This window comes from Hakea prostrata, chromosome 5, assembly GCF_041222555.1.
Source record: "Hakea prostrata isolate BN-2017 chromosome 5, UWA_Hpros_2, whole genome shotgun sequence".
Classification (NCBI taxonomy): domain Eukaryota; kingdom Viridiplantae; phylum Streptophyta; class Magnoliopsida; order Proteales; family Proteaceae; genus Hakea; species Hakea prostrata.
This window is the reverse complement of record NC_142604.1, coordinates 46699273-46727017: the sequence shown is the minus strand read 5'-3', so window position 1 is coordinate 46727017 and position 27745 is coordinate 46699273. Positions and strand designations below refer to the sequence as shown.

Sequence of the window (27745 nt, the reverse complement as noted above, 5' to 3'; positions counted from 1 at the left end):
TCTAATATGGCCTTAAACAAATATGATTAAAAGACAAGAATCCATGTAATCAAATCCATTTAGTTGTAACACGGTTTGTTGTTGTTGTTGTAATATGATCCAGGGGCTGGTTAGTCTTTTCATTATGGTTAGGATGGTGAAAGTCTTATTGAGTTGTTTAGAGGGTAGGTGAGTAATTTTACCTTTCCTATCTCATGTATGTAATTTGGGGGTTTTGGGGTTTGAGATGGATTCGATCAATCTCTTCTCTCTCATCTCGTTTTCTCTCTGAAATTGCTCTCGGTCTCTGCTGGTTCTTCATCTGCTGTTGAGGGTTTCGGTTGGCCCTGGTGTGTTCTTGGTGATGGTTCTTTACTCTTGTACAAGGCTGAAGCAGTGTATACTGTTTGGTGCGTGTAAAGGCTTCGGTATTTGATGCTCTTGGATTCACGCAGGAGAGAGTTGAAGCTCTGGTTGCATCTTGATTCGGTGTGGTTGTTCCATTGTTTCGGTTGTTATCTCTCTAGTCTTTGTATAGAGTTTTGTCACTGATTAGGGCTGTAACCTTCCTCTTTTATTTGAAGATTGCATATGCTTGGTGAGAGCATATCTCATCCTTGGATGTAGGTCTCTGACCGAACCAAGTAAACCCTGTGTTGTGTGTGTGTGATTGCTTCTACCTCTTCCATTTGGTTGTGTATCCATTGTGTTAGGTTAACATTTCTTAACAGTTTTGGCATCAGAGCCTTTGTTGTTTCCTTGCCTGAATCTGTTAACTCTTGGTTAACCTAGATTATGTTGTTAATTTGTGTTTTTGTTAACTTTGATTCTTGTATGCTAATTATTTGATTGATTCTTGAACCTCTATTGCTTCGGTTACAATTTCTTGTTAAACCCTAATTTTGACCGAAACCCTAATCTAGGGTTTTACCTAAAATTGGGTTGGGGCTTTGTTGTAATTGATCAATTGAAGTTGTTTGTATGTAATCTCCTTTCTCAATTCACTGAAATCAATTTTCAATTTGGCAATTTAACCTGTGTATTGGTTCAGCCATGGGGGTTTCTTGAAATTGGGTTAGGGCTTTGCATCTATTATCTATTTGGACCCTTTCGCATATCAAATCTCATGTTTATTGTTTGAAATTAGAATCTAATTTTGCTGATTGACTTGAAAAGTGGTTCAGCTGCATTGGTTCTTTGAAAATAAATTGGGATTTTATGCTAAATAGATTGCATATATGTAATTACAGTTTGAGTTTAGTTTATAATCTGAAATTCAATTTGATTTGATTTTTTGGTTATAGTTGCATATAGATTATATAATCTGATTTTCTGTTAACTTGTTACTGTTAACATTTCTTAGTGATTATTATTGAATTCTTGTATTTGATAAAACACTAGATCTCTATCCCTTGTTCTTTGGTTTAAATCTGATATTATTATATATCATTACTTCAGTTTTTTGGGTTATTTAAATTCTGAAATTTGATAGAGTTGATAATATCTTGTGTTACTAGTTTGAGATACAATCTGATTGTATATTCTTCATTTGTTTGTCATGGCTCCTACCCGGTATGAGTTGGAGAAATTTGATGGTAAGGGGGACTATATGGTGTGGAAGAATAGGATGCATGCTATTCTTGTACAAAACAAGTGTCATAAGGCCTTAAAGGCTGATAAAGAACTCTCCTCGACCATGTCTGATGAAGAGAAGGAAGATATGCAAGATATGTGCTATAGCACTATCATTTTGCATTTGAGTAACACCGTAATGAGAAGGGTAAGAGAGTGTAAGACGGCTGCCCAGGTTTGGCTTAAACTTGAACAACTATATATGGCTGCTTCTATTCATAGTGTTACATTATTAAAAGAACAATTGTTTAGTTTCAAAATGGATGCTTCTAAGTCTTTAACTGATAATGTAGAAGACTTTTATAAATTGTCATGTGATTTGGCTGATTTGGATGAAGAGTTATCTGATAATACCCTTGCTGTCATATTGTTGAAATCTTTGCCTGATTCTCATGTTGGTGTCAAAAATGCTATTAAGTATGGTAGACAATCTATAACCCTTAATGATGTGATGGAAGCATTGAAAATTAGGGATATAGAATTGAAAACTGAGAGGAAGGTAAAGCATGTTAGTGATGGCTTGTATGTTAACTCTGATAATAAAACCATGCATGAAACTAAGAAGAAGTTCAACAATAATAATAAGAAAAAGAAGAAGTTTGTTGCAAAGAACACTAATGTTAATACAAATCAGAATTTTAATGGAAAGTCTTATAATAACAAGAGGATTTGTTATTATTGTAAGAAAGAGGGACACATAAGAAAGTTTTGTAGAGAGAGACTTCAAAAGTTGAAAAATGAGAATGAAAATGAGAGAATGGAAGCCACACATGTGGCTGATGTTACTAGTGATGCACTAGTGGTTTCATCTTGTAGTGATCATGATGCTTGGATCTTAGATTCAGGCTGTACCTTTCATATGACTCCTAGAAGGGAGTGGTTTATCACTTTTGAGTCTATTAGAGGTGGTAAAGTATTAATAGGTAATGATCATGCTTGTGATGTTATGGGAATTGGATCAATAAGACTTAAATTGAATGATGGGACTGTTAGAGACTTAAAGGAGGTAAGACATGTACCTAGACTTAGGAGAAACTTGCTGTTCCTGAGTCAGCTTGATACTAGGGGGTTTCATTATACCTCTAGGGATGGTTCTCTTAGGGTTATGAGGGGAAATAGTGTAATTCTAACTGTTGATTTGAAGAATGGTTTATACTTATTAAATGAAAGTTGTGGTTTTAGGGGCTGCATCAGTCTCTAGTGGGGTTCTTAGTGAGGTGGAGCTTTGGCATAAGAGATTGGGTCATATAAGTAAGGGGTTGGACACTTGTATAAAAGTGGCCAGATAAGTCTTAAGAAATTTAGCCCTTTGACTTTTTATGATGTGTGTGCCATGGGTAAGCTCCATAAGACTAAATTCCCCCATTCTTCATATAAGACCTCTTATGTGCTTGAATATATACATTCTGATTTGTGGGGAAGTCCACATGTACCTTTATCTCTTTCTGGTGCCCAATATTTCTTGTCTATTATTGATGATTATTCTAGTAAAGTGCATACTGATTACAATTTGTTGAAACCCTTTGGTTGTATTTGTTTTGTTCATCAAAACAAGGGTAAACTTGAGCCTAGGGGTAGGAAGTGTATCTTCCTAGGATATCCTTTAGGTGTTAAAGGATATAGGCTTTGGTGTTTACAAGATAAGAAAATTGTAATTAGTAGAGATGTTAAATTCAATGAACTTGAATTTCTGAAAATTGATTCATCAAGTGTTAGACCTAACTCCAATGATCTAGACAAGGCTATATTTGAGGTGGAGTTAGGAGATAAATCTAAAACTGTGGTTGATGAATCTGATCCTAAGGTTGAGGATGATGATTTAGAAGTTGGTAGTGATTCTTTTGATATTAAAGAAGAGCTTAAAGATGAGAATCCTTTATATGGTTATTTATTGGCAAGAGATAGGTCTAGAAGAGAGATAAAGAGACCTTCTAGGTATGCTAATATGTGTGAATCTAATGGGGGTCCAAATCTGATTTCTTATGCTTTAAATGTAGCTGACCAGCTTGAGGGATGTGAGCCTAGAACCTATAAAGAGTCTCTTGGATGTGGGGATAGCAAGCTTTGGCTTGTTGCCATGGAAGATGAAATGGAATCTTTAATGAAAAATCAGACTTGGACTCTTGTAGATAGACCCAAAGGAAAGAAAACAATTGGTTGTAAATGGGTTTATAAATTTAAGGCTGGTATTCCTAGTGTTGAACAACCTAGGTATAAGGCAAGACTTGTAGCTAAGGGGTATTCCCAAGTTGAGGGAATTGATTATAATGAAGTGTTTTCACCTGTTGTGAAACATACTTCTATTAGAGTGTTTCTTGGCCTTGATGCTGTCACGCCCTCCCAGCCGGTACCCTATCTGGCATACCCGAGAGTGTGATCCACACCCGCGAAGATCCGCCCGGAGGTGGGATCACCCCCCCCCACACAAAAAATAACATAAACATGAACAACCACAACAAGGGGGGGGGAGATAAATTAAAATTTTAAAAAAAAAAAGATTGATTGTAAACGAAATGGAATAATAAATATATAATCAGAGTGTCAACAGATAAGTAAAGTGAAGCAAAAATCCCACTTTACATCCAGCGGAAAAGTAGCTCGAAAGAATAAACTAGATAAAAGCTAATCCCAGTAGCAAGTACATTGGGTAACTAAATTATTCTCCACTTTGTAGACGACATCCTTGTAGGTGTAGATCTCATAAATAGCACAAGGACGCTTCCACTCAATGGTCGGACTAAGCATTGTACGGAGCATAACCACCCGCGGAATCTTGAGTAATTGTGGTAACCGCAATCACCTTCCTGGAGATATGCCTCTTCGCCTTGCTCTTCTTCATAGGGACCGTCATAGTACTCGGTACTGCGGGATAGTCTAACAACATTGTACAATAAAGGAATGAGTTTCAAAGAAACTCGGTAAAGCGATTAAAATCCATAATAACATAAATGGCGGGATTCCGGAACAAACATAAATGCAATATGATATGAGACAAACAATGAATGAATGATTCTAACTCTATGTATGCTTTGGTCTCTATTGGCGGACATGCTTTAAGTCATAGCACCGTACTTCTTAGGAAAGTCTCAATCACTCATCATCGAGTTGGTAATGGGTCCGGCATCCCTCGGGACATTCCATGGCTAGGGGTTAAGTCAACACACTCTCTCACAACCATTTGGTATAAATCTTTGGCGCATGTCGGGGGTAATACCTAGCCAAATGCAAGTCTTCTACTTGGTTACATCAAGTCGGATCCGGATACTTCCATTCCTCGTCCCCGACGATCCTTTCCGGTATCCTTCACACTAGAGTCCTCATAGTCCACGACTACGGACTCACCAACCCTATTGATCATCCACATATGGTAAACGGGAAGCTCTCACGTCCTTTCACGGGTTGGTTACCGGTCTTAAGCGCCCGTGAGCCCAAGTCTAACCATATGCAACCCTACCAATAAATGGCCCCCACAATGTGATTCCTGTCCTCTCACGGGTTGGTTACCGGTCTTGAGCGCCCATGAATCCCCATTGCTACCACGGGTCGTTCGGTCTCAATACCCCTCCGATTAGGGTCGACATAACAGGACATCCTAGCCAAACACTACTAGACAATCCTAGATATGTCATCCAACGGTTTAGGAAGGTGTCCGAGAGGGCATCTCCGGAAACATCCCATAATATTCCCGTAGTAGTCCAAGGACAGAAATGTCAAAAGGACACCTCTCCTTCCCAAACCATACGTAAGCATACACATGCATCAATTCATATCATCACATATATGGTAACTCCATATATGGAAAGAAATCAATATTTACAAACATTTGTATAACATTGGTAAGTAAATCATACATGAATCAATTCAATATGAATAAGTAATGCTACTGTAATCAAAGTTATGCAACGGTAGTATATCATTGTAAGAATCTAATTTAGGAAACATATTAATGATATTCAAATATAGAAACTAGATTCATGCTATCTATGTAATTAAGGAAATAACCATCCTTACCTTTTATAACTCGCAAAGAATCCTAAGAAATCAAGTAGGATCTTGGCAAACTTGAGAAGAAGGTCCTAAACAAGTATATACCACATATTAGGAAAGATCCCTAACGAGAAAATATAGCAAAGCATCCGAAAGCAGAACCAATTCAGGGTTCTTTGTACTCATTGGTCGAGTGGATTGGTCGAGTGGTCCGATCGACCAATCGATCGACCAATGCGAGACGATAACTTAGCAAATCGAGTTTTGAGATATGAAATCCGAATTTGATGGTTCAAGAGGATACTAATCAAGGGGTAGACTACATCGGTAGTATTCTAGCATATAGGGGACCTCAAAACACTAATCAAATCAAGGTATCAAGACCCAAATTAGGAAACAAAAAGTTACCATAAATAAATCAAACATGGATCTTGATGAAGTTTGAAATAGAAAACAAGGACAAGAACAATAGGAAGATGGATCATTGCTTTCGGTAATGAAAACATGAAAACATGCATAGGTCTTCATGGTATAAGGCTTAGAAGCATAAATCTAAATAAGGAAATAAAACCTACCATATATGTACTATCATGCATCATGAAGAACACATAGTAAGGTAGAAGAGAACAACTAGAATTCTATGGATTATGGATCATAGAAAGAAAACACAACCATTAACCACTAACATGATCAATGAAAGAAGATCCAAAGAGATCGAGAATTCAGATTAGGAAATTAACGAGAGATTAAATCATGGTTTGATCATGAATCCTTCAAAAGCTTGCAATGATCATGGTTAAGATCATTGTTCTAGCCTTTAATCCTTAGGATGATCATGAGAACATGTTCGAGAGATGTTTGCAACGAGAGGATGCAGCATCTCTTCTCTTCTCTCAACTCAAAAAGGAAAGAAAAACAAAGATGTAGGAGAAGAAGAGAGAGTAGACATACCTTTTGATGCAAAAAGAAGAGTTCCGACGAAGATCCGCCAAGAAAACTCCAAGGATGCAAGAGAGATGACTTGCGAGAGGTCTTTGGTTCGTTCCGAGAGGGTTTGGAGGCAGCAAATACGAAGTGGACTCGAGGTTAGGCTTAAATAGAGCAAGAATCAACCTAATTGCCAAAGACAGCACCCATTGGTCGAGTGGATTGGTCGGCGGCCCCGATCGACCAATCGGTCGACCAATGCGAACAACAAGGCCAAAACGAGGGAATTGAAGGCCCAGATCAAATCCAAACCTAAAGGGGTTTTGCACACAAGTCAAGTGACTTACCTAGTAGGTAGAAATGCCTTCAAACCAAGATAGAGATCACTCCAAGTCCATCAACTAATTAGATCTTCATCGGGATTCTGTTTCCATAAATAGCACCTCATCATCAACCTTCATGGATTCAAAGCCGGACACCAAGTCCTCCTTTGGGATGGCCCAAAGCTGACTTCTTACTTTACTTCGGGTCATCGGACCTACAAATAACAAGGTTTCCGGGTCAAGGTTAGGGCTGGGTTTCACATTCTCCCCCCCTTAAAGAAATTTCGTCCCCGAAATTGAAAGCGTACCTGTGCTTCCAAAGAGGTAAGGAAACTTCTCCTTCATGTCTTCTTCCTTCTCCCAAGAAGCTTCTTCGGGGGTATGGTTCTTCCACCGAATCTTCACCAAAGGAATGGCGCGATTCCGCATGCTGCTTGTCCTTCCTATCCGGGATTTCGGCCGGTTCTTCATCATAGGTCAAATCAGCACTAAGTCCTTCGGTGCTTGCTGCAAAATGTGTTCCGGATTCTCTATGTATTTTCGGAGCATCGAAATATGGAACACATTGTGCACACCAGCAAGAGGCGGAGGTAATGCTAATCGATACGCAACGGGTCCAACCTTTTCCAAAATCTCGAAAGGTCCAATGTAACGAGGGCTAAGCTTTCCCTTAACATTGAATCTCATCACACCCTTCATTGGTGAGACCTTGAGAAAGACTTTCTCTCCAACTTGAAATTCCAAATCGGTCCTTCTCTTATCGGCATAAGATTTACTGTCTCGGCTGGGCGGACTTAATCCTTTCTCTTATCATATCTACCATAGCACTTGTAGCTTCAATCATCTCGGGACCTAAGACTTTTCTTTCACTGTCTCGATCCAGTACAAAGGTGTCCTACAAGTACTACCATACAAAGCCTTGAATGGAGCCATGCCTATTGTTGCTTGATAAGCTGTTGTTATAGGCAAACTCAACCAAAGCTAGGTGTTCATCCCAATTACCACCCATATCCACCACACAAGATCGAGCATGTCTTCCAATGTCTGAATTGTCCGCTCGGATTGTCCATCGGCTTGTGGATGATGAGCTGTACTCAAGTTCAATTGGGTTCCCAAGGCCTTACGCAAACTATTCCAAAACCTTGAGGTGAACCTAGGATCACGATCCGAGACAATACTTAATGGCACACCATGCGGACGAACCACATTATCCACATAAAGCCTGGCTAGCTTATCCAGTATGAGTGATCTTCATAGGAATGAAATGGGCTGATTTGGTCAACCTATCAACAATCACCCACACGGTGTCATTGCCTTTACTTGTCCGAGGCAAGCTAGTCACAAAGTCCATGGAAATATCTTCCCACTTCCAACTAGGAATAGGAAGGGGTTGAAGTAATCCAGATGGAGGTTGTCGAACGGCTTTCACACGTTGGCAAGTCTCACACTTGGCAACAAAATCGTCAACATCCGCCTTTAGACCAATCCACCAAAAATGTTCCTTCAAGTCCTTGTACATCTTGGTGCTTCCCGGGTGTCTGATGAAGCGCTGACTGGTGTGCTTCCTTCAATATTTCTTTCTTAACTTCATCGTTTGCGAGGCACACACGGTCTTCCTCTAAACAACAAAGCACCATCCATGGATATACCAAAGTCGGGGTCCGACTCGGGTTCGAAGAAATCTTCTCAACTTTGGTCAAAAACTCTTGATCGAACTCTGTGAGCAACAATCTTATCTCTAAGACCAGATCTTGCCGTCATGGCGAAAAGAATAAAATCAGAATTCTCGAGAACGATTTCCAAATCAAAACTCTCAATAGAAGACCACAATGGTAAACTCAAAGCATTCAAATCCAAAGTCTTCTTCTGGTTCTTCCTACTAAGAGCATCGGCAACAACATTTGCTTTCCCGGGATGATCTTGAATATCACAATCATAATCGGAGACGAGTTCCAACCATCTCCTTTGTCTCATGTTCAACTCCTTTTGGGTAAAGAAGTATTTCAAACTCTTATGATCCGTGAAAATGGCAATCTTCTCACCGTAAAGATAATGTCTCCAAATCTTCAAAGCAAAGACAACGGCGGCAAGTTCTAGATCGTGAGTGGGGTAATTCCGCTCATAATCCTTCAATTGCCGAGAAGCATAGGCTACGACCTTGCCATGTTGCATCGGTACACAACCCAAACCAATCTTTGGCCGCATCGGTATAAAGCTGTCATACCACCGGAACTATCGGGTATAGTCAAAACCGGGGCACTTGTCAATCTATCTTTCAACTCTTGGAAATTCTTCTCACGGGCGTCGGACCAAACAAACTTCTCTTCTTTCCTGGTCAACTTAGTCATAGGAGCAGCCAACCGAGAAAAGTTCTCAATAAACCTTCGGTAGTAACCCGCCAATCCAAGAAAACTTCTTATTTCCGTTGCGACTTCGGTCTCTCCCAATCAGCCACGACTTGGACCTTTTCGGGATCGACACGAATACCTTCGGCTGAAACTACATGACCAAGGAAAACCACTCTCTTAAGCCAGAAATCACACTTGCTAAACTTAGCAAACAACTTCTTTTCTCGCAACCTTTGCAAAGTGAAACTTAGATGACTCGCATGCTCTTCTTCGCTCTTCGAATAGATCAAGATGTCATCAATGAAAACAATCACAAACTTATCAAGCACATCATGAAATACTCGGTTCATGAGGTCCATGAACACCGCGGGAGCATTGGTCAATCCGAAAGGCATGACTCTAAACTCGTAGTGACCATACCGCGTTCGGAAAGCTGTCTTGAAGATATCACTAGACTTCACTTTCAATTGGTGATATCCGGACCTTAAGTCAATCTTCGAGAACACAACTGCACCCTTCAAGCGATCGAAGAGATCATCGATTACGGGCAGCGGATATCTATTCTTGATAGTCAACTTATTCAACTCACGGTAGTCGATGCACAAGCGCATACTACCGTCTTTCTTCTTGACGAACAAGACCGGAGCTCCCCAAGGTGACACACTAGGCTGTACGAAACCTCTATCAATGAGCTCATTCAACTGATTTTGCAACTCTTTCAACTCGGTAGGAGCCATCCTATACGGAGCTTTAGATACGGGAGCGGCACCGGGGACGAGATCAATAGAGAATCGACATCTCTGTCCGGAGGCACTCCGATAGATCATCGGGGAAGACATCAACAAAGTCGCAGACAACTCGACTTCATCGACTCTTTTCTCCACTATACCCTTGCCTTCGGATGAAGCATCATCCACTAGGGCATAGACTTGCATCGGTGCGACGAGCACCTTCTTACAAACCCTTCTCTTTTCACCTTGAAATTCAAAGACCGGACTTCCACAAATATGGAACTGAATCTTCTTTGAGGAACAAAGGAACACGGCTTTGTGGGCTGTCAACCAATCAATTCCCAAAATAACATCGAAGTCCTTCATGTCAAGAATCACAAAATTGGCTTCCAAGTTCTTTTCACCAATCAACACGGGACATCTAGATAACCCCTTATCTAGTTTCACAAGGACCAGTAGGTGTACTAATCAATAAACAACTAGACAACTTCTCGGGGATTAGGTTAGTCTTCTTGATGAATGCGAGATGACATGAACGAATGAGATGCACCCGTATCAAATAAGACAAATGCGGAAATAGAAGCGACTAACAATGTACCTGTAATCACATCATGGTTTGGATCCTGCTCGATCTTGGAAATACTGAAAACTCTACCGGAGGGAGGAGCGGGGAGCACTCTTCACCACTGGGCGGGAGGCTGCTGGGCGGGCCGCCCGGACAGAGCACGAGCAAAATGACCAGCTTGCTTGCGGTAGAAGCAAACAGGATTGCTTTGGATCCAACGGGGGTGGCTGCAACGGAGGACTTCCGAACAAAAGGCCTTGCACTCGCACTTGCACTTGCACTTGCATTTGCTGGTGATCGGTTTCCGCCATCTTTTGTTTAAAGCGGCCGGGCTGCTGAAAACCCGTGTTCGACCTACACTCTTAGCACGAAAGGTAGGAGTGGGGTAGGGTGTAGGTCTCACATAACGACGGTCATTGCGATCCACCAAACCAGAATTCCTTGACGCCAAGGCTTTTGCACACGAGCACTTTCCTTCTCTGTTTCTTCCAACTTCTTCGAGTTCTGCACCACTTGAGCATAGCTCACAATAGGCTGGACTGTGAGGTAAGCTTTAATGGCGGGCGCAGTCCTTTGAAGAACTTCTTTGCTTTGGCGAGGTCTTCCTTCAAAGAATCGGAGCAAAGAAATGAAGCTCCTCGAACTTCTGTTGGTACTCCAACACGGACAAAGTTCCTTGAGTCGAGAATCATAAACTCCGCTTCCTTTGCATCCTTCACCGCCTCGGGAAAGTAGTTCATACAAAAAGCCTCTTTGAATAACTCCCAAGTTACAACTCCTGCATGCAAACCTTCCAAAACAGGGACGAGTGGAGATCCACCATGCATCGGCTTCTTGTTGCAACCACGTTCGGCAAACAAAATCTTCGAGCTTCGAGCATTGCGGATGCCGGAAAGCCTTCTCCAACTCACGAAGCCACTTGTTAGGAAACAAGGGGTCCTTGGTAACTCCGGTGAAAGTGGGTACTTGCATCTTGAGAAAACTCTCCATCGAGGCGAGTATGAGGAGTTCCGGCTAAACCTCCCGCATTCGGGACTGCGGCATGAGGATTCACATTAGCACCAGCCCGGGTCTCATTATGCGAGTCATGAAACCCACCAACATCTGGTTGAACCCAGAGCTGCTTGCTGCTGCATCATATTGCCCATGATATTGGCAATATCTACTGAAACTTCCAACATTCGGGGCACCGGGGATCTCATGAGTACCCTGATCAGCATTTGGTATCTCACCACCTCCATGAGGTACTTCACCACCTCCCTGAGGTACTTCACCACCTCCATGACCACTTTGGATTCACCACGCCCACTTCTCGGAGTAACCATTACTGCAAAAACCGAGAACATCAAAATACCGAATTTGAAGATTCAACATAAACCACAAGTCCAAATGATTTGAAAACTTAAATCATGCTCAAATATATCCATATAGTCATCAAACAATATTCCATAAGGCAAAAATCACATTTTCCAAAAATTCAACAGCAAATGAGGTCACTTTGTGACCATTGGTCGAGTGGTTGGTCGAGTGACCCGGTCGACCAATCGGTCGACCAATGAAGACAGAATCTGAAAATTCGCATTATAAGCCTCATTTCCACATTCCAACCTCATTCTAACTTCTTCCAAAGGTGAGAGAGCTCTAGGGAAAATATCCAAGTGTTCCCACAAGTGTTCTTGAGGTGATTTAGTGCTTCAACAACAACACCACAACACACCATCTTCATAAACAAGGTAAATCTCTCATTCTTTCTTCCATTTTCATCTTCTCATGCTTGCATTTCAATAAAACCATGCTTTACTTGTATCCAATGCTAGAAATCATGCTTAGGAATGCTTAGAAACATATTCCCTAGGTTTTAAACACAATGACATGCATAGACAACAAGTTTTAACACATTTGGTGCTCATCTCGCAAAGTTTTATACCGAAATCGATATCTTTAGAAAAATTTCGTTTTCTCTCAAACCGCTTGAAATTTTCAGCACGAGATCAAATGCTACATGCTCAAGATGACATTGTAGATAGGTCCATACAATTTGATTTAACCAATTTCAACTTTTCAAAAATCCAATTTTGACCTAAATTGCAAAATCCCCAAATTTCTTCTTGCTGAATTTTTCGCTTTAATCCAAGTTTTCGATCGATTTTCATCAAAACAACATCATAGACATGAAATTCCAAGTATTGTGCACATGCTAGTATGTTCAAATCAAATTTCCCCCAAATTTGAAATTTTCCGAAAAATTACGAAAATACCCTTTTGGCTCAAATCTTGAATAGCACTAATTGGAATTGTCTCTTGTCTCTTCCACGGATACATCATGCGAGGAGGGGAGGACGAGGAGGAGGTAGAGGTAGAGGTCGCATCGTAGGTGCTCTCGGGGGCGAGGTCGGGTTCCTTTCGAGCCCCGAGAGGAGGTTAGGAGGCCGGGACCTGTTGACACACCTCGGGCCGAGTTTTGCGTACGAGGCCTACTTCAGCTATTGTAACATCGAGATGGGGCGTCTACTTCACTTACGCCAGCTCGGAGCCTTCGGGATCCGGCGGAGGTTCGACACCTTACGGTGGACTCACCTCTTCACCGAGGATTTGCCGGTATACCGGAGCTAGTGAGGTTGTTCTTCGGCAACCTTACTTACACGAGAGGAGGCTCGGGGCCGGGGACATCCACTCGGACTTGTCCTCGGGAGCGGGGTCCACCGGACTCGGATTCGCTTCTCCACCCGGACATCGGCTGAGATCCTGCGGGTCCCTTACTACCCACATCGGTGTGTGTGGATACAGCAGGAGCGGACACGGACAGCCATCGATGCCGTACGAGCTTCGCGAGATATGCTCTACGCTATGGGATAGCCGCCGATGCTTCACACCGTGGACTAGCGGACGGATGACGGGTTCCGCACGTATTATCGGTCGCATAGTCGGCCGAAACATCATGCCGGCCGGACATCACCATCGGGTCACGGTGATGGAGGCCTTGGTCATTTACCGCATCTACATGGGCTTCGAGATCGATCTTTCCTACATCATTCAGCGGGTCATGCTTTGGACTTAGTTCTGCGGCCTAGCATGCGGAACCTTTGCTATGGGAGGCTTCGACTTTGATCTTCGGGCATTTCGGGGTGAGTTTCGAGGATACTCCGATGGACACTAGATCACGGGGATACCCCATTGGGACTCGGACCATTCGACGGATGAGACTACATCGATTAGAGAGATCTCCTGGTCCGAGGGGTGAGGATGATGATGAATCGGAGGATGAGGATGAGGGATCCGAGGATGGAGGAGAGGATATCGGTCTCGATAGTGATGATCGGGCCGGAGATGATCCGAGATATGCGCGAGGCTGAGCACGTGCATCACGAGTTTCCTTCATCACATTTCGAGGCGGTGGCCCTTCACATGCGGTTCCGGAGACTTCGGATCTTGGTGCACGAGATGAGATCGATGACTTCCATGCTAGAGAGGATGGAGGGTCGGAGACGGGGAGCGGATGTACGAGAGGATGGAGTCTCGACGGGACGAGATAGAGCATCGGGTGACTCGGCTAGCGAGAGGAGTTCGAGCATATAGAGATCGAGTAGATCACCTAGATAGGCTGTACCTTAGGATTTTCCATTTATGCTTTTCAGATGTAATCATTGTAAAACTTTTGAAATTAATGAAGTTCATTTTGTTTCTCTTTATTTATTGTATGTTATGCACTTTTCTTTTCCTTGCATTAGTGTCATTTGTTCAAGTATAATTATGGTATGTTATTCGAAATGTTCTGTTATGCCTCAAAGTTCAAGTTTCTAATTCGGTGTTCTATTATTCACTTCTAAGAGTAGAAGAGTCACTTCGGATCAATGACTCGGGAATGTTCGGTTGTTGCCTTTTGTGGTTAGGATCTCCTCGAACCTTGGGCTCCGATACCAATCTGTCACGCCCTCCCGGCCGGTACCCTATCGGCATACCCGAGAGTGTGATCCACAGCCCGAAGATCGGGTATCGAGTGATCAACCTCCCACATAAGCAATAACATAATCATGAACAACCATAACAAGAGTGCGGAAGATAAATCATAGATTCAATAAAGAAAGAATGAATCATAAACGAAACGGAATAATAAATATATAATCGAGTGTCAACGGATAAGTAAAGTGAAGCAAAAATCCCACTTTACATCCAGCGGAAAAAGTAGCTCGAAAGAATAAACTAGATAAAAGCTAATCCCAGTAGCAAGTACATTGGGTAACTAAATTATTCTCCACTTTGTAGACGACATCCTTGTAGGTGTAGATCTCATAAATAGCACAAGGACGCTTCCACTCAATGGTCGGACTAAGCATTGTACGGAGCATAACCACCCGCGGAATCTTGAGTAATTGTGGTAACCGCAATCACCTTCCTGGAGATATGCCTCTTCGCCTTGCTCTTCTTCATAGGGACCGTCATAGTACTCGGTACACTGCGGGATAGTCTAACAACATTGTACAATAAAGGAATGAGTTTCAAAGAAACTCGGTAAGGCGATTAAAATCCATAATAACATAAATGGCGAGATTCCAGAACAATCATAAATGCAATATGATATGAGACAAACAATGAATGAATGATTCTAACTCTATGTATGCTGGTCTCTATTGGCGGACATGCTTTAAGTCATAGCACCGTACTTCTGGAGGAAAGTCTCAATCACTCATCATCGGTTGGTAATGGGTCCGGCATCCCTCGGGACATTCCATGGCTAGGGGGTTAAGTCAACACACTCTCTCACAACCATTTGGTATAAGTCTTGGCGCATGTCGGGGTAATACCTAGCCAAATGCAAGTCTTCTACTTGGTTACATCAAGTCGGATCCGAGATACTTCCATTCCTCGTCCCTGACGATCCTTTCCGGTATCCTTCACACTAGAGTCCTCATAGTCCACGACTACGGACTCACCAACCCTATTGATCATCCACATATGGTAAACGGGAAGCTCTCACGTCCTTTCACGGGTTGGTTACCGGTCTTAAGCGCCCGTGAGCCCAAGTCTAACCATATGCAACCCTACCAATAAATGGCCCCCACAATGTGATTCCTGTCCTCTCACGGGTTGGTTACCGGTCTTGAGCGCCCATGAATCCCCATTGCTACCACGGGTCGTTCGGTCTCAATACCCCTCCGATTAGGGTCCGACATAACAGGACATCCTAGCCAAACACTACTAGACAATCCTAGATATGTCATCCAACGGTTTAGGAAGGTGTCCAGGAGGGCATCTCCGGAAACATCCCATAATATTCCCGTAGTAGTCCAAGGACAGAAATGTCAAAAGGACACCTCTCCTTCCCAAACCATACGTAAGCATACACATGCATCAATTCATATCATCACATATATGGTAACTCCATATATGGAAAGAAATCAATATTTACAAACATTTGTATAACATTGGTAAGTAAATCATACATGAATCAATTCAATATGAATAAGTAATGCTACTGTAATCAAAGTTATGCAACAGTAGTATATCATTGTAAGAATCTAATTTAGGAAACATATTAATGATATTCAAATATAGAAACTAGATTCATGCTATCTATGTAATTAAGGAAATAACCATCCTTACCTTTTATAACTCGCAAAGAATCCTAAGAAATCAAGTAGGATCTTGGCAAACTTGAGAAGAAGGTCCTAAACAAGTATATACCACATATTAGGAAAGATCCCTAACAGAAAATATAGCAAAGCATCCGAAGCAGACCAATTCCGAGTTGCTTTGTACTCATTGGTCGAGTGGATTGGTCGAGTGGTCCGGTCGACCAATCGGTCGACCAATGCGACGATAACTTAGCAAATCAGAGTTTTGAGATATGAAATCCGAATTTGATGGTTCAAGAGGATACTAATCAAGGGGTAGACTACATCGGTAGTATTCTAGCATATAGGGGACCTCAAAACACTAATCAAATCAAGGTATCAAGACCCAAATTAGGAAACAAAAAGTTACCATAAATAAATCAAACATGGATCTTGATGAAGTTTGAAATAGAAAACAAGGACAAGAACAATAGGAAGATGGATCATTGCTTTCGGTAATGAAAACATGAAAACATGCATAGGTCTTCATGGTATAAGGCTTAGAAGCATAAATCTAAATAAGGAAATAAAACCTACCATATATGTACTATCATGCATCATGAAGAACACATAGTAAGGTAGAAGAGAACAACTAGAATTCTATGGATTATGGATCATAGAAAGAAAACACAACCATTAACCACTAACATGATCAATGAAAGAAGATCCAAAGAGATCGAAATTCAGATTAGGGAAATTAACGAGAGATTAAATCATGGTTTGATCATGAATCCTTCAAAAGCTTGCAATGATCATGGTTAAGATCATTGTTCTAGCCTTTAATCCTTAGGATGATCATGAGAACATGTTCGAGAGATGTTTGCAACGAGAGGATGCAGCATCTCTTCTCTTGTCTCAACTCAAAAAGGAAAGAAAAACAAAGATGTAGGAGAAGAAGAGAGAGTAGACATACCTTTTGATGCAAAAAGAAGAGTTCCGACGAAGATCCGCCAAGAAAACTCCAAGGATGCAAGAGAGATGACTTGCGAGAGGTCTTTGGTTCGTTCCGAGGGGTTTGGAGGCAGCAAATACGAAGTGGACTCGAGGTTAGGCTTAAATAGAGCAAGAATCAACCTAATTGCCAAAGACGACACCCATTGGTCGAGTGGATTGGTCGGCGGCCCCGATCGACCAATCGGTCGACCAATGCGGCAACAAGGCCAAAACGAGGAATTGAAGGCCCGGATCAAATCCAAACCTAAAGGGGTTTTGCACACAAGTCAAGTGACTTACCTAGTAGGTAGAAATGCCTTCAAACCAAGATAGAGATCACTCCAAGTCCATCAACTAATTAGATCTTCATCAGGATTCTGTTTCCATAAATAGCACCTCATCATCAACCCCCCCCCACAAAAAAAAAAAAGAAAAAAAACACTCCCACGGGGGAGCCCACAAAAGACTTCTTATTTTTTTGGGGCACCGGCCCCACAAAAAAAAAAGGTTTCCGGGTCAAGGTTAGGGCTGGGTTTCACAGATGCTCTCTTTGATCTTGAACTTGAACAATTAGATGTGAAAACTGCATTCTTGAATGGTAAGTTAGATGAGCATATTTATATAGTTCAGCCTGAGGGCTTTGTTGTGAAGGGGAGTGAGACAAAGGTTAGTTTATTGTTAAGGTCATTGTATGGCTTGAAACAATCTCCTAGGCAATGGTATAAAAGGTTTGATGAATTCATGCTTAAGAATGGTTACAAGAGAAGCTCCTATGATAGTTGTATTTATTATTGTGAGTTTAGCACTAATTCTTTCATTTATCTTTTACTTTATGTTGATGACATGCTTATTGCATCAAAGGATAAATCTTAGATTTGTAAGCTTAAGTTTATGTTGAAATCTGAGTTTGAAATGAAAGATTTAGGGGCTGCTAAAAGGATTCTTGGCATTGATATTCATAGAGATAGGCCTAGTGGTGTTTTGACCTTGTCTCAGATTGGATATATTCATAAACTTGTTAACAAGTTTGGACATGATAATATTAGGACTGTTAATATTCCTCTTAGTGCTCAGTTCAAGTTTAGAATGGATTCTATTGCTGCTGTAACTGATAAACCATATCAAGAATGTGTTGGTAGTCTCATGTATTCTATGGTTTGTTGTAGGCCTGATGTTGCTTATGCAGTTGGTCTTGTTTGTAGATACATGAGTAGGCCATGTGATTCACATTGGGATGCAGTTATGTGGTTGTTGAGATATCTGAAAAATTTTGCATCTTATAAAATTGTTCATGATAACTCTTGTGTTGATAAGTTTGACATTGTTGGATATTGTGACTCAGATTTTGCCTCTGATTTGGATAAGAGAAGGTCCATTACTGGATACTTGTTTACTCTTAGTGGGAATCTAGTGAGTTGGAAGTCCACCCTCCAACATGTGGTGGCTCTTTCAACCACTGAGGCTGAGTACATTGCTTTGTCTGAGGCTGTGAAGGAATGCATGTGGCTTAAGGGGCTTCTAGAGGAGCTTGGTTTTCATGACTTGCATTCTCTTGTTTATTGTGATTCCCAGAGTGCTTTGTGTCTTGCTAGGAACAGTGTGTTTCATGAAAGAACAAAGCATGTTGATGTAAAGTTGCATGTGTGTAAGATAGATACTTCCATTAACCCTGCAGATATTATGACTAAGGTTGTACCTGTTAATAAGTTTAAATCTGCCTTAAACTCATTGAAATTGTTATCTCTATAATCTGTTTTACGTTGTTTTATATTTTATTTGATGGGTTGTGTTCTCTCAGGTATATGCATTGGCAAAATGACAGAGTCAAGGTGGAGAATGTTGTAATATGATCCAGGGGCTGTTTAGTCTTTTCATTATGGTTAGGATGGTGAAAGTCTTATTGAGTTGTTTAGAGGGTATGCGAGTAATTTTACCTTTCCTATCTCATGTATGTAATTTGGGGGTTTTGGGGTTTGAGATGGATTCGATCAATCTCTTCTCTCTCATCTCGTTTTCTCTCTGAAATTGCTCTCGGTCTCTGCTGGTTCTTCATCTGCTGTTGAGAGTTTCGGTTGGCCCTGGTGTGTTCTTGGTGATGGTTCTTTACTCTTGTACAAGGCTGAAGCAGTGTATACTGTTTGGTGCGTGTAAAGGCTTCGGTATTTGATGCTCTTGGATTCACGCAAGAGAGAGTTGAAGCTCTGGTTGCATCTTGATTCAGGTGTGGTTGTTCCATTGTTTCGGTTGTTATCTCTCTAGTCTTTGTATAGAGTTTTGTCACTGATTAGGGCTGTAACCTTCCTCTGTTATTTGAAGATTGCATATGCTTGGTGAGAGCATATCTCATCCTTGGATGTAGGTCTCTGACCGAACCAAGTAAACCCTGTGTTGTGTGTGTGTGATTGCTTCTACCTCTTCCATTTGGTTGTGTATCCGCTGCGTTAGGTTAAGATTTCTTAACAGTTGTAGATGTTGTTCTTTTCACAAAGTTAGCTTACTTTGATCTTTTATCTTGTTTTTTGAATCTTTCAAAGAAATGGTGGGGATTTTCTTTCGAAAATTGAAAATTTCTACCTCATTATAAAGTTCTCTTTTGGAGACTTCTGAATTTAGGATTGTTTCTGTAGTCATTTATGTCCTATTGGAATCAAAACTTTGTCATCGAAATGTCCTTTTGTAATCTCCAAAATGAATCAAAATGGCACCTCTTCATCCCTTGTTCTATTAAGCACATATTTGGTAAGGTCGTCCTTAGGCTCATATATTGATCATTCTACTTTCACTTCTGTGAGGCAATTTTGTCTTCATGCTTTCTCTCTTCTTTTTTTTTCCCACCTAAACCAGCATGATAAACAATGGTTTTTTTTTTTTAAATCAGTATCATCACTTGTTACTACATCTGGAATGCAAGTAATAAAAAGGTTTTTGGTTGCCAAGATATTAGCCCTCCGTCTATACTGCAGGAAAGTAACTACTGGAAGTAATTATTTGTATGAAAAATTGTATGCATCTTCTTGTCCAATGCCAGTAGATGTTGGATTTGTTTTAATAAACAAATAATATAATATAATACATTATTTATATAAGTTTTAAAAAAACTCTATCTCCTTAGGTTTGTTTTTAAGAGTACTCTTGTTTGATTCTTACCTATAGGACTCTTCTAGATGGAAAGATTCTGATCCAAGGTTTTTGACAATTCGACATCAACAAGGTAACCTAACTTACCATATTTACTTAGTTCCACATCAGATGGAGCTAACAATTATGCCGTTATATATATAATAATTGCTCCTAAGTGGGTTGTGTGTCAAAAGAGAGTTAAGTAAGGACAATATGTGCATGTGTTGAGCTGGGCTGAGCTGCACCGGTCATGGTCCATGGTCCTTGGAATTAGTCCAATCAAGCCAGGGGACGTATATAGTATTAAATTAATATTAAATGCCTATAATGGGACTTGGGACTTCGAGTGTGGGTCGTGGATTGTGGGTCATGATCCGAAAATTCATTTTTGGGTTTTGTTGAGGGGAGGTGACAGTACGATCAGTAACAACTCTTTCTCTTTCAAAGGTGACATTACTAATAGATGCCACCCTCCCCTATAGGTGTCAATGCAAGTATAGGAGTCTAATATAGAAAAATTCGGACAAGAGTTTTCTCTCTATTTTTGGTAGAAAATTTGTGTTATGGAAAAGTTGAAAAATTCTCGTTTTGCTTTCTTCCCTTCCTGTGGTGTATACTACTTTTGTATCTCCTCTGCAAGTAGAATTTGTTGGAGTTCTAGTCTTCAGATCTAAAGGAGCTGTTGTATCTTAGAGGTGAGGATCCCAAGGTCAAACCCGGTTTGCACTTAAGGGGGCATTCAAATACCTTAAGGAAAGGTATTGCTCGTACGCCTCAACTCACCCTGTTTGAGTTCATGTTGTTTTATTTTTCATTTCTTCTGCCTTATACAGGTAAGTGTTTCTGACATAAGATTATCTTACTTTGTGATTCTTTATCTTATTGCTTGATATTGGTTTGTCTTATAAGGTGCCTTTAGTATTCTGATTCTAGCAGTGGAAGACTACCCCTCCCCTTCCCAACTAATCTGGCCAAATATTCACATAGCTACCTTGTGGATTGCAGGGACCACTAGTGCTTCTCTGAAATGTGCAGGCTGATTGTTCTGCTTTGTTTATCAGGGATCATGTTTAGTATCAAAGCAAGGAAGGTGTACAAAGACCTCTCAACTAATGGCAACTATGGAAGGACTTTTTGTGGCTTTTGACCAAGTACCTTTGAATTCTGTCAAGGATGTGTGTTTTTAGAACAAACTACAGTTTTTGCTGCTAAAAGTGTATCCCCAAGGGTCCCAAAAATGCAGCTCCTTGCACCAAAGTTTGATGAGCCCTGCCAAGCAGCATCCCAAACACAGGGGAAATCCAGTAATTAATAGCAGTTCTTTTATCAGAGAAATTTTAAAGAGATATTGAAGGGAAAAAAAAGAGAGAGAAATTTTAAAGTGAGTATATATTAATTTCAATGTTCAAAATAAAGTAGCATCACCTCTTATGCTTTCAAGTATTTATCCACCAACATCATTGTGGCATTACTTCTTACTGCATCAGGAGAAACCAAGCCACAACATCGACTTCTTTCCCTTTTTTTTTTTTTATGGGGAAATGAACTAAAACCTAGACCCTTCATTTTCAACCCCACTATTACATGAGTAAGGGTAGAATGGGTTTTTTTCTCCCAAAAAAAAAAAATGTTCAAAATAAAGTAGCACCACCTCTATGCTTTCAAGTATATAACCACCAACATCATTGTGGCATTGCTTCTTACTGCATCAGGAGAAACCAAACTACAACATTGGCTTCTTTCCCTTTTTTATGGAAAAATGAACTAAAGCCTAAAGTTTCATATTTTTTTTCTCTTCTTTAATTACAAGAGTTAGGGTAGGATGGTCAAACTCTATACTCAGCAGGTTTTGTGAAGTGTAATTCTGATGTTGCCTTCAACTAGGAAACATGAATATCTGGCATTGGGTGGATATGTGGTGGGGCAAATAAATCTGGGGTTTGATTGTACAATCTTCGAACCAGATAATCAGGCCTTGATTGGTTTTACCAAAGGCCCTGGAGTACCAACTCAGATTCAATGTAATTTGAATGACTGGTTTTTTAGAGTCGAGCTTGATGTTATAGTTTGTTTTTTATTCTAATGCACTCCAACTTTGCAGGGGGACACCCTGGCACAAAAGGCCTTGGCAAGCACAAATGCTTGGCCCATTTCCACTCCCTAGTTGCAAGAACTGTTAAGTACTCCTCTTCCATAAGTTCTTTGCTTGCTTTCCTTAATGAAGCTAGTCTCTTTACCCAAAAAAGGAAAGGAGGAAAAAAAAAAAGATTGTGGTGTATCTTGTAGTTTTTTTGGAATAGATAGATCATGTATTTCTCATGGAAGGAATAAGGATTGCTTGTTAAAGTCCAAGAAGTGTATACCTTTTATTCTTCTTTTGAGTGCTTGATTTTACTCCATCAATATCTTTATATCTTTTGAGTAGCAACATCGAGTCATGACATATTGAATTCTCTTCTTTAACTACAAGGACAAGTAATGAATAATGGAAAGCTCACCATCTCTTTGGATGTGCTTTACTTTAATTATTCTTTTCTTAGAACCAAACTTCAAAAAGTGCTTGTTTTGCTTTAACTTTTATTCTTTCTTTGTGTCGCTGCTAGGAAATGTTGAAATATATGCATTCTTCATCTGGCCAAGGAGAATATTGTAGTTCGTGTCTTTTTTTGAATTTCCTGTTCTTGTTCACCTAGCAAAAATGGCTCTACGAGACTATTATGAAGCTGGTAATTAAGAGTCATTCAATCTCTTCCACTGTCAATGATTTTCTGCAATTTAATTATATATGCTTTCTCTTCTGGGCTCCTAATAAACTATTTCTACTTCTTGTTTACATAGGAAAAATGGCAATGAGAAATTATCACGCAGCTGGTAAAGAATTGATCTCTACGGCTCTGGGACGAGGAGGACGTGTTCAGGATGAGTGTGAAAAGCTTCAGGGTATTGTAAGAGAAGCCAAAGCGATGGCTATGGATCTAGAATGGCCAGTTTTGCTGACTGAAAGAGAGGAAAAAGCGTTGCAGTTGTGGGAAAAAATCACAAGATTATATTGCGAAGCTGATGATGCGTTAGATGAGTTGTCATATGAAGCCATGAGAATTCATCAAATGGAGGAGGAGGAGAAGGAGATCCAAAAGTATTGCATGACGACCAAAAAGGTTAGCATCAAGTCCTCCTTGTCATTCCACCACCCGTTTTTATTCCTTTGCAAAATGTCCCTTAGAATCAAGGAGTTCCAATATACAATAGATGAGGTGAAAGAAGAAATGAAATCCCTCAACTCTACAAGCAGTACTGGGGGGCTTGAGAAGCATGAAACAGACTCACCACTAACAAGTGACTGTGAAGGAGACTTCTCCAGTGAGAAGCAACGCCTCATTGAAGCGCTGATTAATCCAAACAATGAAGAAAAGCTCTCTATCATTGGCGTAGCATCGGAGTGGTTCGAGTTTGGAGAATAATTGGAAGAGAGAAGTGATGAGGTCAATCTTGGATGATGAATTAATAAGGAAACATTTTGATCGGAGAATTTGGGTTGATGTGCCTTCCAATTTTGATGTGAAATGTACCGTAAAAGAAATAATTGAACAGTCACTCGGAAGAAACAGAGAATATTCAACAAATTGGGACAATTTACAGCGTATGTTGGAAGAGATTTTGAGCGGTAAGAGGTTTCTACTTGTACTGTATGGTACATGGTTCAATGCTCGAAGATAAAGAAAAAGGGGATAATTTGACAACTTTGTTAAGAGTTGGCTCCAGAGGGAGCAAGATTATTGCTGCAACAAATGACCATTGGCCCAGTGCTGATTGGGCCATAACACATGGTCCATTTAATTTTATGCCAAAACAAGGAGAAAGATGGGCGGCATTTAATGGAGAAGCATTTGGGAGAGTAGGAGGCACAGATGGGGAGAGTGACGAGCTAGTCAAAATAGGGATGAAACTTTTTAAGGAATACCGATATGATTTTGACTGGATGTTAAAACCTTTAGGTTCCATGATGCGCCTCAAGACAAATATACAAGAGTGGAAAGCTGTCCTTAATACTGTGAAATCACTACATGGTCGCTATTTTTCCGCACTGGAGATTTGTTACAATGACATGGAGCCATCTTTGAGAAGATGCTTTGTCTATAGTTGCTCGGCATTTGGTTCGAATTCTACATTTCAGAAGAAGAAATTGATTCAGCTATGGATGGCTCAAGGTTTGTTGGAAGAAGCAGCAACATCGTCTTCCGTGTCCAACAACAATAGTACTGGAGGAGGACGGGACGACGATGCAATACCATTAACGGAGGAGGATGTAGGCAATGAATATTTTAATGCGCTGCTGTTCAGAAACTTCTTTCAAGTTGTCAAATTGGATGCTAAAGGCGACCCATTAGAGTGCGAGATAACTATGTTATGTTTAGCCACGAGTCGACTTTGGGCAAAAGTCACCTTACCATTCTAGAAGATCTTTTGTTGAGAAAAAATCATCTTCACGTGTACTAGAATGTACAAACGTCAAAGATGAGTACTTGTCATTCTCAATTATTGGAGGAGATACAAGGTTAAAGCACTTGAGGTATCTTGATCTTTCTTATGGTATGTTTAAAGCATTGCCCGACTCCATTTGCAAACTCTACCATTTGCAAACTCTCAAGCTATTACACTGTAGATTTCTTCAAAGATTGCCTCAAGGAATGAGAAAACTGATCAACCTGAGGCATCTGGAAATTGAGAGAACTCTACTGAACATTCCAAGAGGTTTAAGGCAACTGAGCAACCTTCAAACCCTAACTTGGTTCAAGATGGCCAACAAAGAAGATGATGTTGCTGCTACTGCTGCTGCTGGTATTGAAGAGCTGGGATGTTTACAGCAACTCGGTGGAAGTTTGGGTTTGATTGGCCTCAACAACGTGAAAGGCAGAGAAGATGCTAAGGCCGCAAAATTAAATGAGAAAAGGAGACTCCAAGAGTTGACATTGGAATGGGAATCAGCTACTGGTGGTGACGAAGGATAGCAAGAAACGACAAGACATTGTATTGGAGGAGCTCCAACCTCATCAAAATCTGTTACTTCTGAGGATACTTTTTTTCAGTGGCACCCAGTTTCCTAAATGGTTGGATAATAATAATCATCTCTCGAAATTACTGGAACTCTGTATCTACTCATGTCTCCATGTGAAGTCTTTAGATTTGACAGGTTTGAGATCCCTTCAAAAACTACAGATTTCATATTGTGAAAATCTGGAGTATGCTGGAATCAAGGGTCTCAAGAAGTTAGAGCTCTTAGAATTCAAGAGATGTGATAAGCTGAAATCCCTAATTGGAGGGAACCAATCACAAGAAGTGTTTCTGAAGAGCAATCTTCTTAGCATGCTTGCAAATTTGCGGATCGAAAAGCTGCGATCATCTCACAAATCTGCCCGAGGAGGAGACGTTGCTCCTGCAGTCACTGAAGACATTGCATATAGAAAGTTGCAGGAATGAAATGGTTTTAATGGGGGGTGGCTTAAAAAACCTTACGTCACTTCAGGACTTGCACATAGAAAATTGTCCGAATCTAAAGGAGTTGTCAGATGACGCAGGACAGCTCAAATCCCTAGAACACTTTTCAATTGATGGATGCCCTAAGCTCAAGTTCTTATCAGAAGAGATGCAACACTGGGGTAATCTGCAGACACTCACTATTTCTGCTTGTGCAAATTTAAGGGATCTTCCACGGGGCATCGGTATGCTCACATCACTTGAGAAACTGGAGATCAATGGATGTGGTTCCTTAATCACTTTTCCATCAGAGACGCAACTCTTGAGGAATCTGCGGATACTCACTATTTCTGCTTGTGCAAATTTAAGGGATCTTCCAAGGGGCATTGGTATGCTTATATCACTTGAGAAACTGGAGATCAGCGGATGTGGTTGCTTAATCATTTTTCCAGACGAAATTCAAGAATTGAAGTGCCCGTTAAGGATTTTGAAGATTGAGCAATGTCCATATTTGGGATCTATATCCACCACCCTGGTAAAGCTCTCATCGCTTGCAATTTTGGAAATTTCAGGTTGCAAATGGTTGATGTCTTTGCCAGGAGGGTTGCAGAAATTGACCTCACTAGAGATACTGAAGATAAAAGGCTGTGATGAGTTGGAAAATTTACCAGAGGAAATGGGGAATCCCTCAACCCTTCGTGTGTTGGAGATATCTGGTTGTCCAAGTCTAACACTTCTTCCTGATGGCCTGGGAAACCTCAAAACCCTCAGTCGGTTGGAAATAAGTGATTGTTGTAACCTGAAAGCTCTACCGAAGACTCTGGGAGAGCTCTCGTCACTTCAGTCTCTGTATATTCAGAGATGTCGTAGCTTGGCTTCAATCCCCAACACCCTCTCACAAATGGAATCCTTACGGGTACTTTGGTTGATCGATTGTCCCAATCTAGAAGATATCTCCAGCGCGCTGCGATGCCTCTCATCACTTGAAAAGTTGACCATATGGGGATGTCATAAGCTCGTCAACCTTCTGCCTTGGCCTCAGGGGATTCAACACATGAAATCGTTGAAAGAGCTTACCATTTCAAATTGTTCGAAATTGGAAATGCTGCCGTACGGATTGGAGGGGCTCTTGTCACTTGAGAAACTGGCTATATGGAGTTGCCCCAAATTGAGCTCTTCAGAAGAAACAAAGCTGCGACCGCGGGGGCGAAAGCTCAATATAAAAGACTGTGGTTTCTTGAAGGACGTAATTGATCCCCTGTAACTTCGCACCTGCTACTCCAGGCTATAGCTAGGTTTGTTTTCTTCTACATTCTAATCATCATTTCTTTCCTTTTTGAATTTTCATTACTAACCAATGCTCGGAAAAATCTATCTATCCATGTTAGTTGATTAGCTATTTATTTCTTTTTCCATTACAAATTTTCCCAGAGTTCACTTGTTTGTTTATTGTTGGAATCTTGAATCATGGTTAACTTGTTCAGAGACAATAATGAATTCTTCTCTCATATTGAGGTACAGACATGTGTACTATTTTCCCTCTGCCCACACTGCCTGCTGCTGTAACTTTTAGCTTACTTGGCTGATCACCATATGAAACTCCAAATCCGACCCTCTCCAGCTTCTCCTTCTTCCTATTTTTTGAGGAATCCACCTCTATACGAGGGCTTTTTTGTTATGAACTCATGCAATTCCCAAATAATTGAAGGTATTTTCAAAAAATATTACTTCCACTAGTATACCTTCTCTGTCAATTCTTGTGAATCTGCTACTGGGTTTTTACTCAAAGATGAGTACGATCGGAGGTGAGCAGAGGAGATGGGAATAAATCATGACAGACTTTTTATCCTCTGGTTTCTCAAAAATGTTTGGTAATAATTAAGATCCCTTCCTTGGCAGGTGGGGTACATTGGCTTGTTAATTGGTTCTAATGTTCATCAACCAACTATCACAGAGGTATGAGTGCTGGATGAATAATAGCTTTGTTCGAATTCAGTTGCAACTCAAATCTGACACTTTCTACTAATCTATATGAAAATTTTCTGGCATTGTACTCAGGCTTACTCGAGGTACCTCCAGTGAATGCACATACATGAATTGCCCTGTTACTGCC

At 40.8% G+C, this 27745-nt stretch overlaps 1 protein-coding gene across 1 annotated transcript; it reads left to right on the top strand.

Moving 5' to 3' along the window:
- Positions 1-1537: 1537 nt before the first annotated feature.
- On the top strand, positions 1538-27745 carry LOC149016169 (uncharacterized). The gene is given in 13 exon segments (XM_089156689.1): positions 1538-2133; positions 3322-3546; positions 18204-18568; positions 22851-22883; positions 22996-23596; positions 23628-23865; positions 23867-24588; positions 24590-25147; positions 25149-25545; positions 25547-25887; positions 26032-26927; positions 27532-27588; positions 27691-27745. Coding segments are annotated over 11 exon segments (4941 nt in total). The 3' UTR covers positions 26897-26927; positions 27532-27588; positions 27691-27745.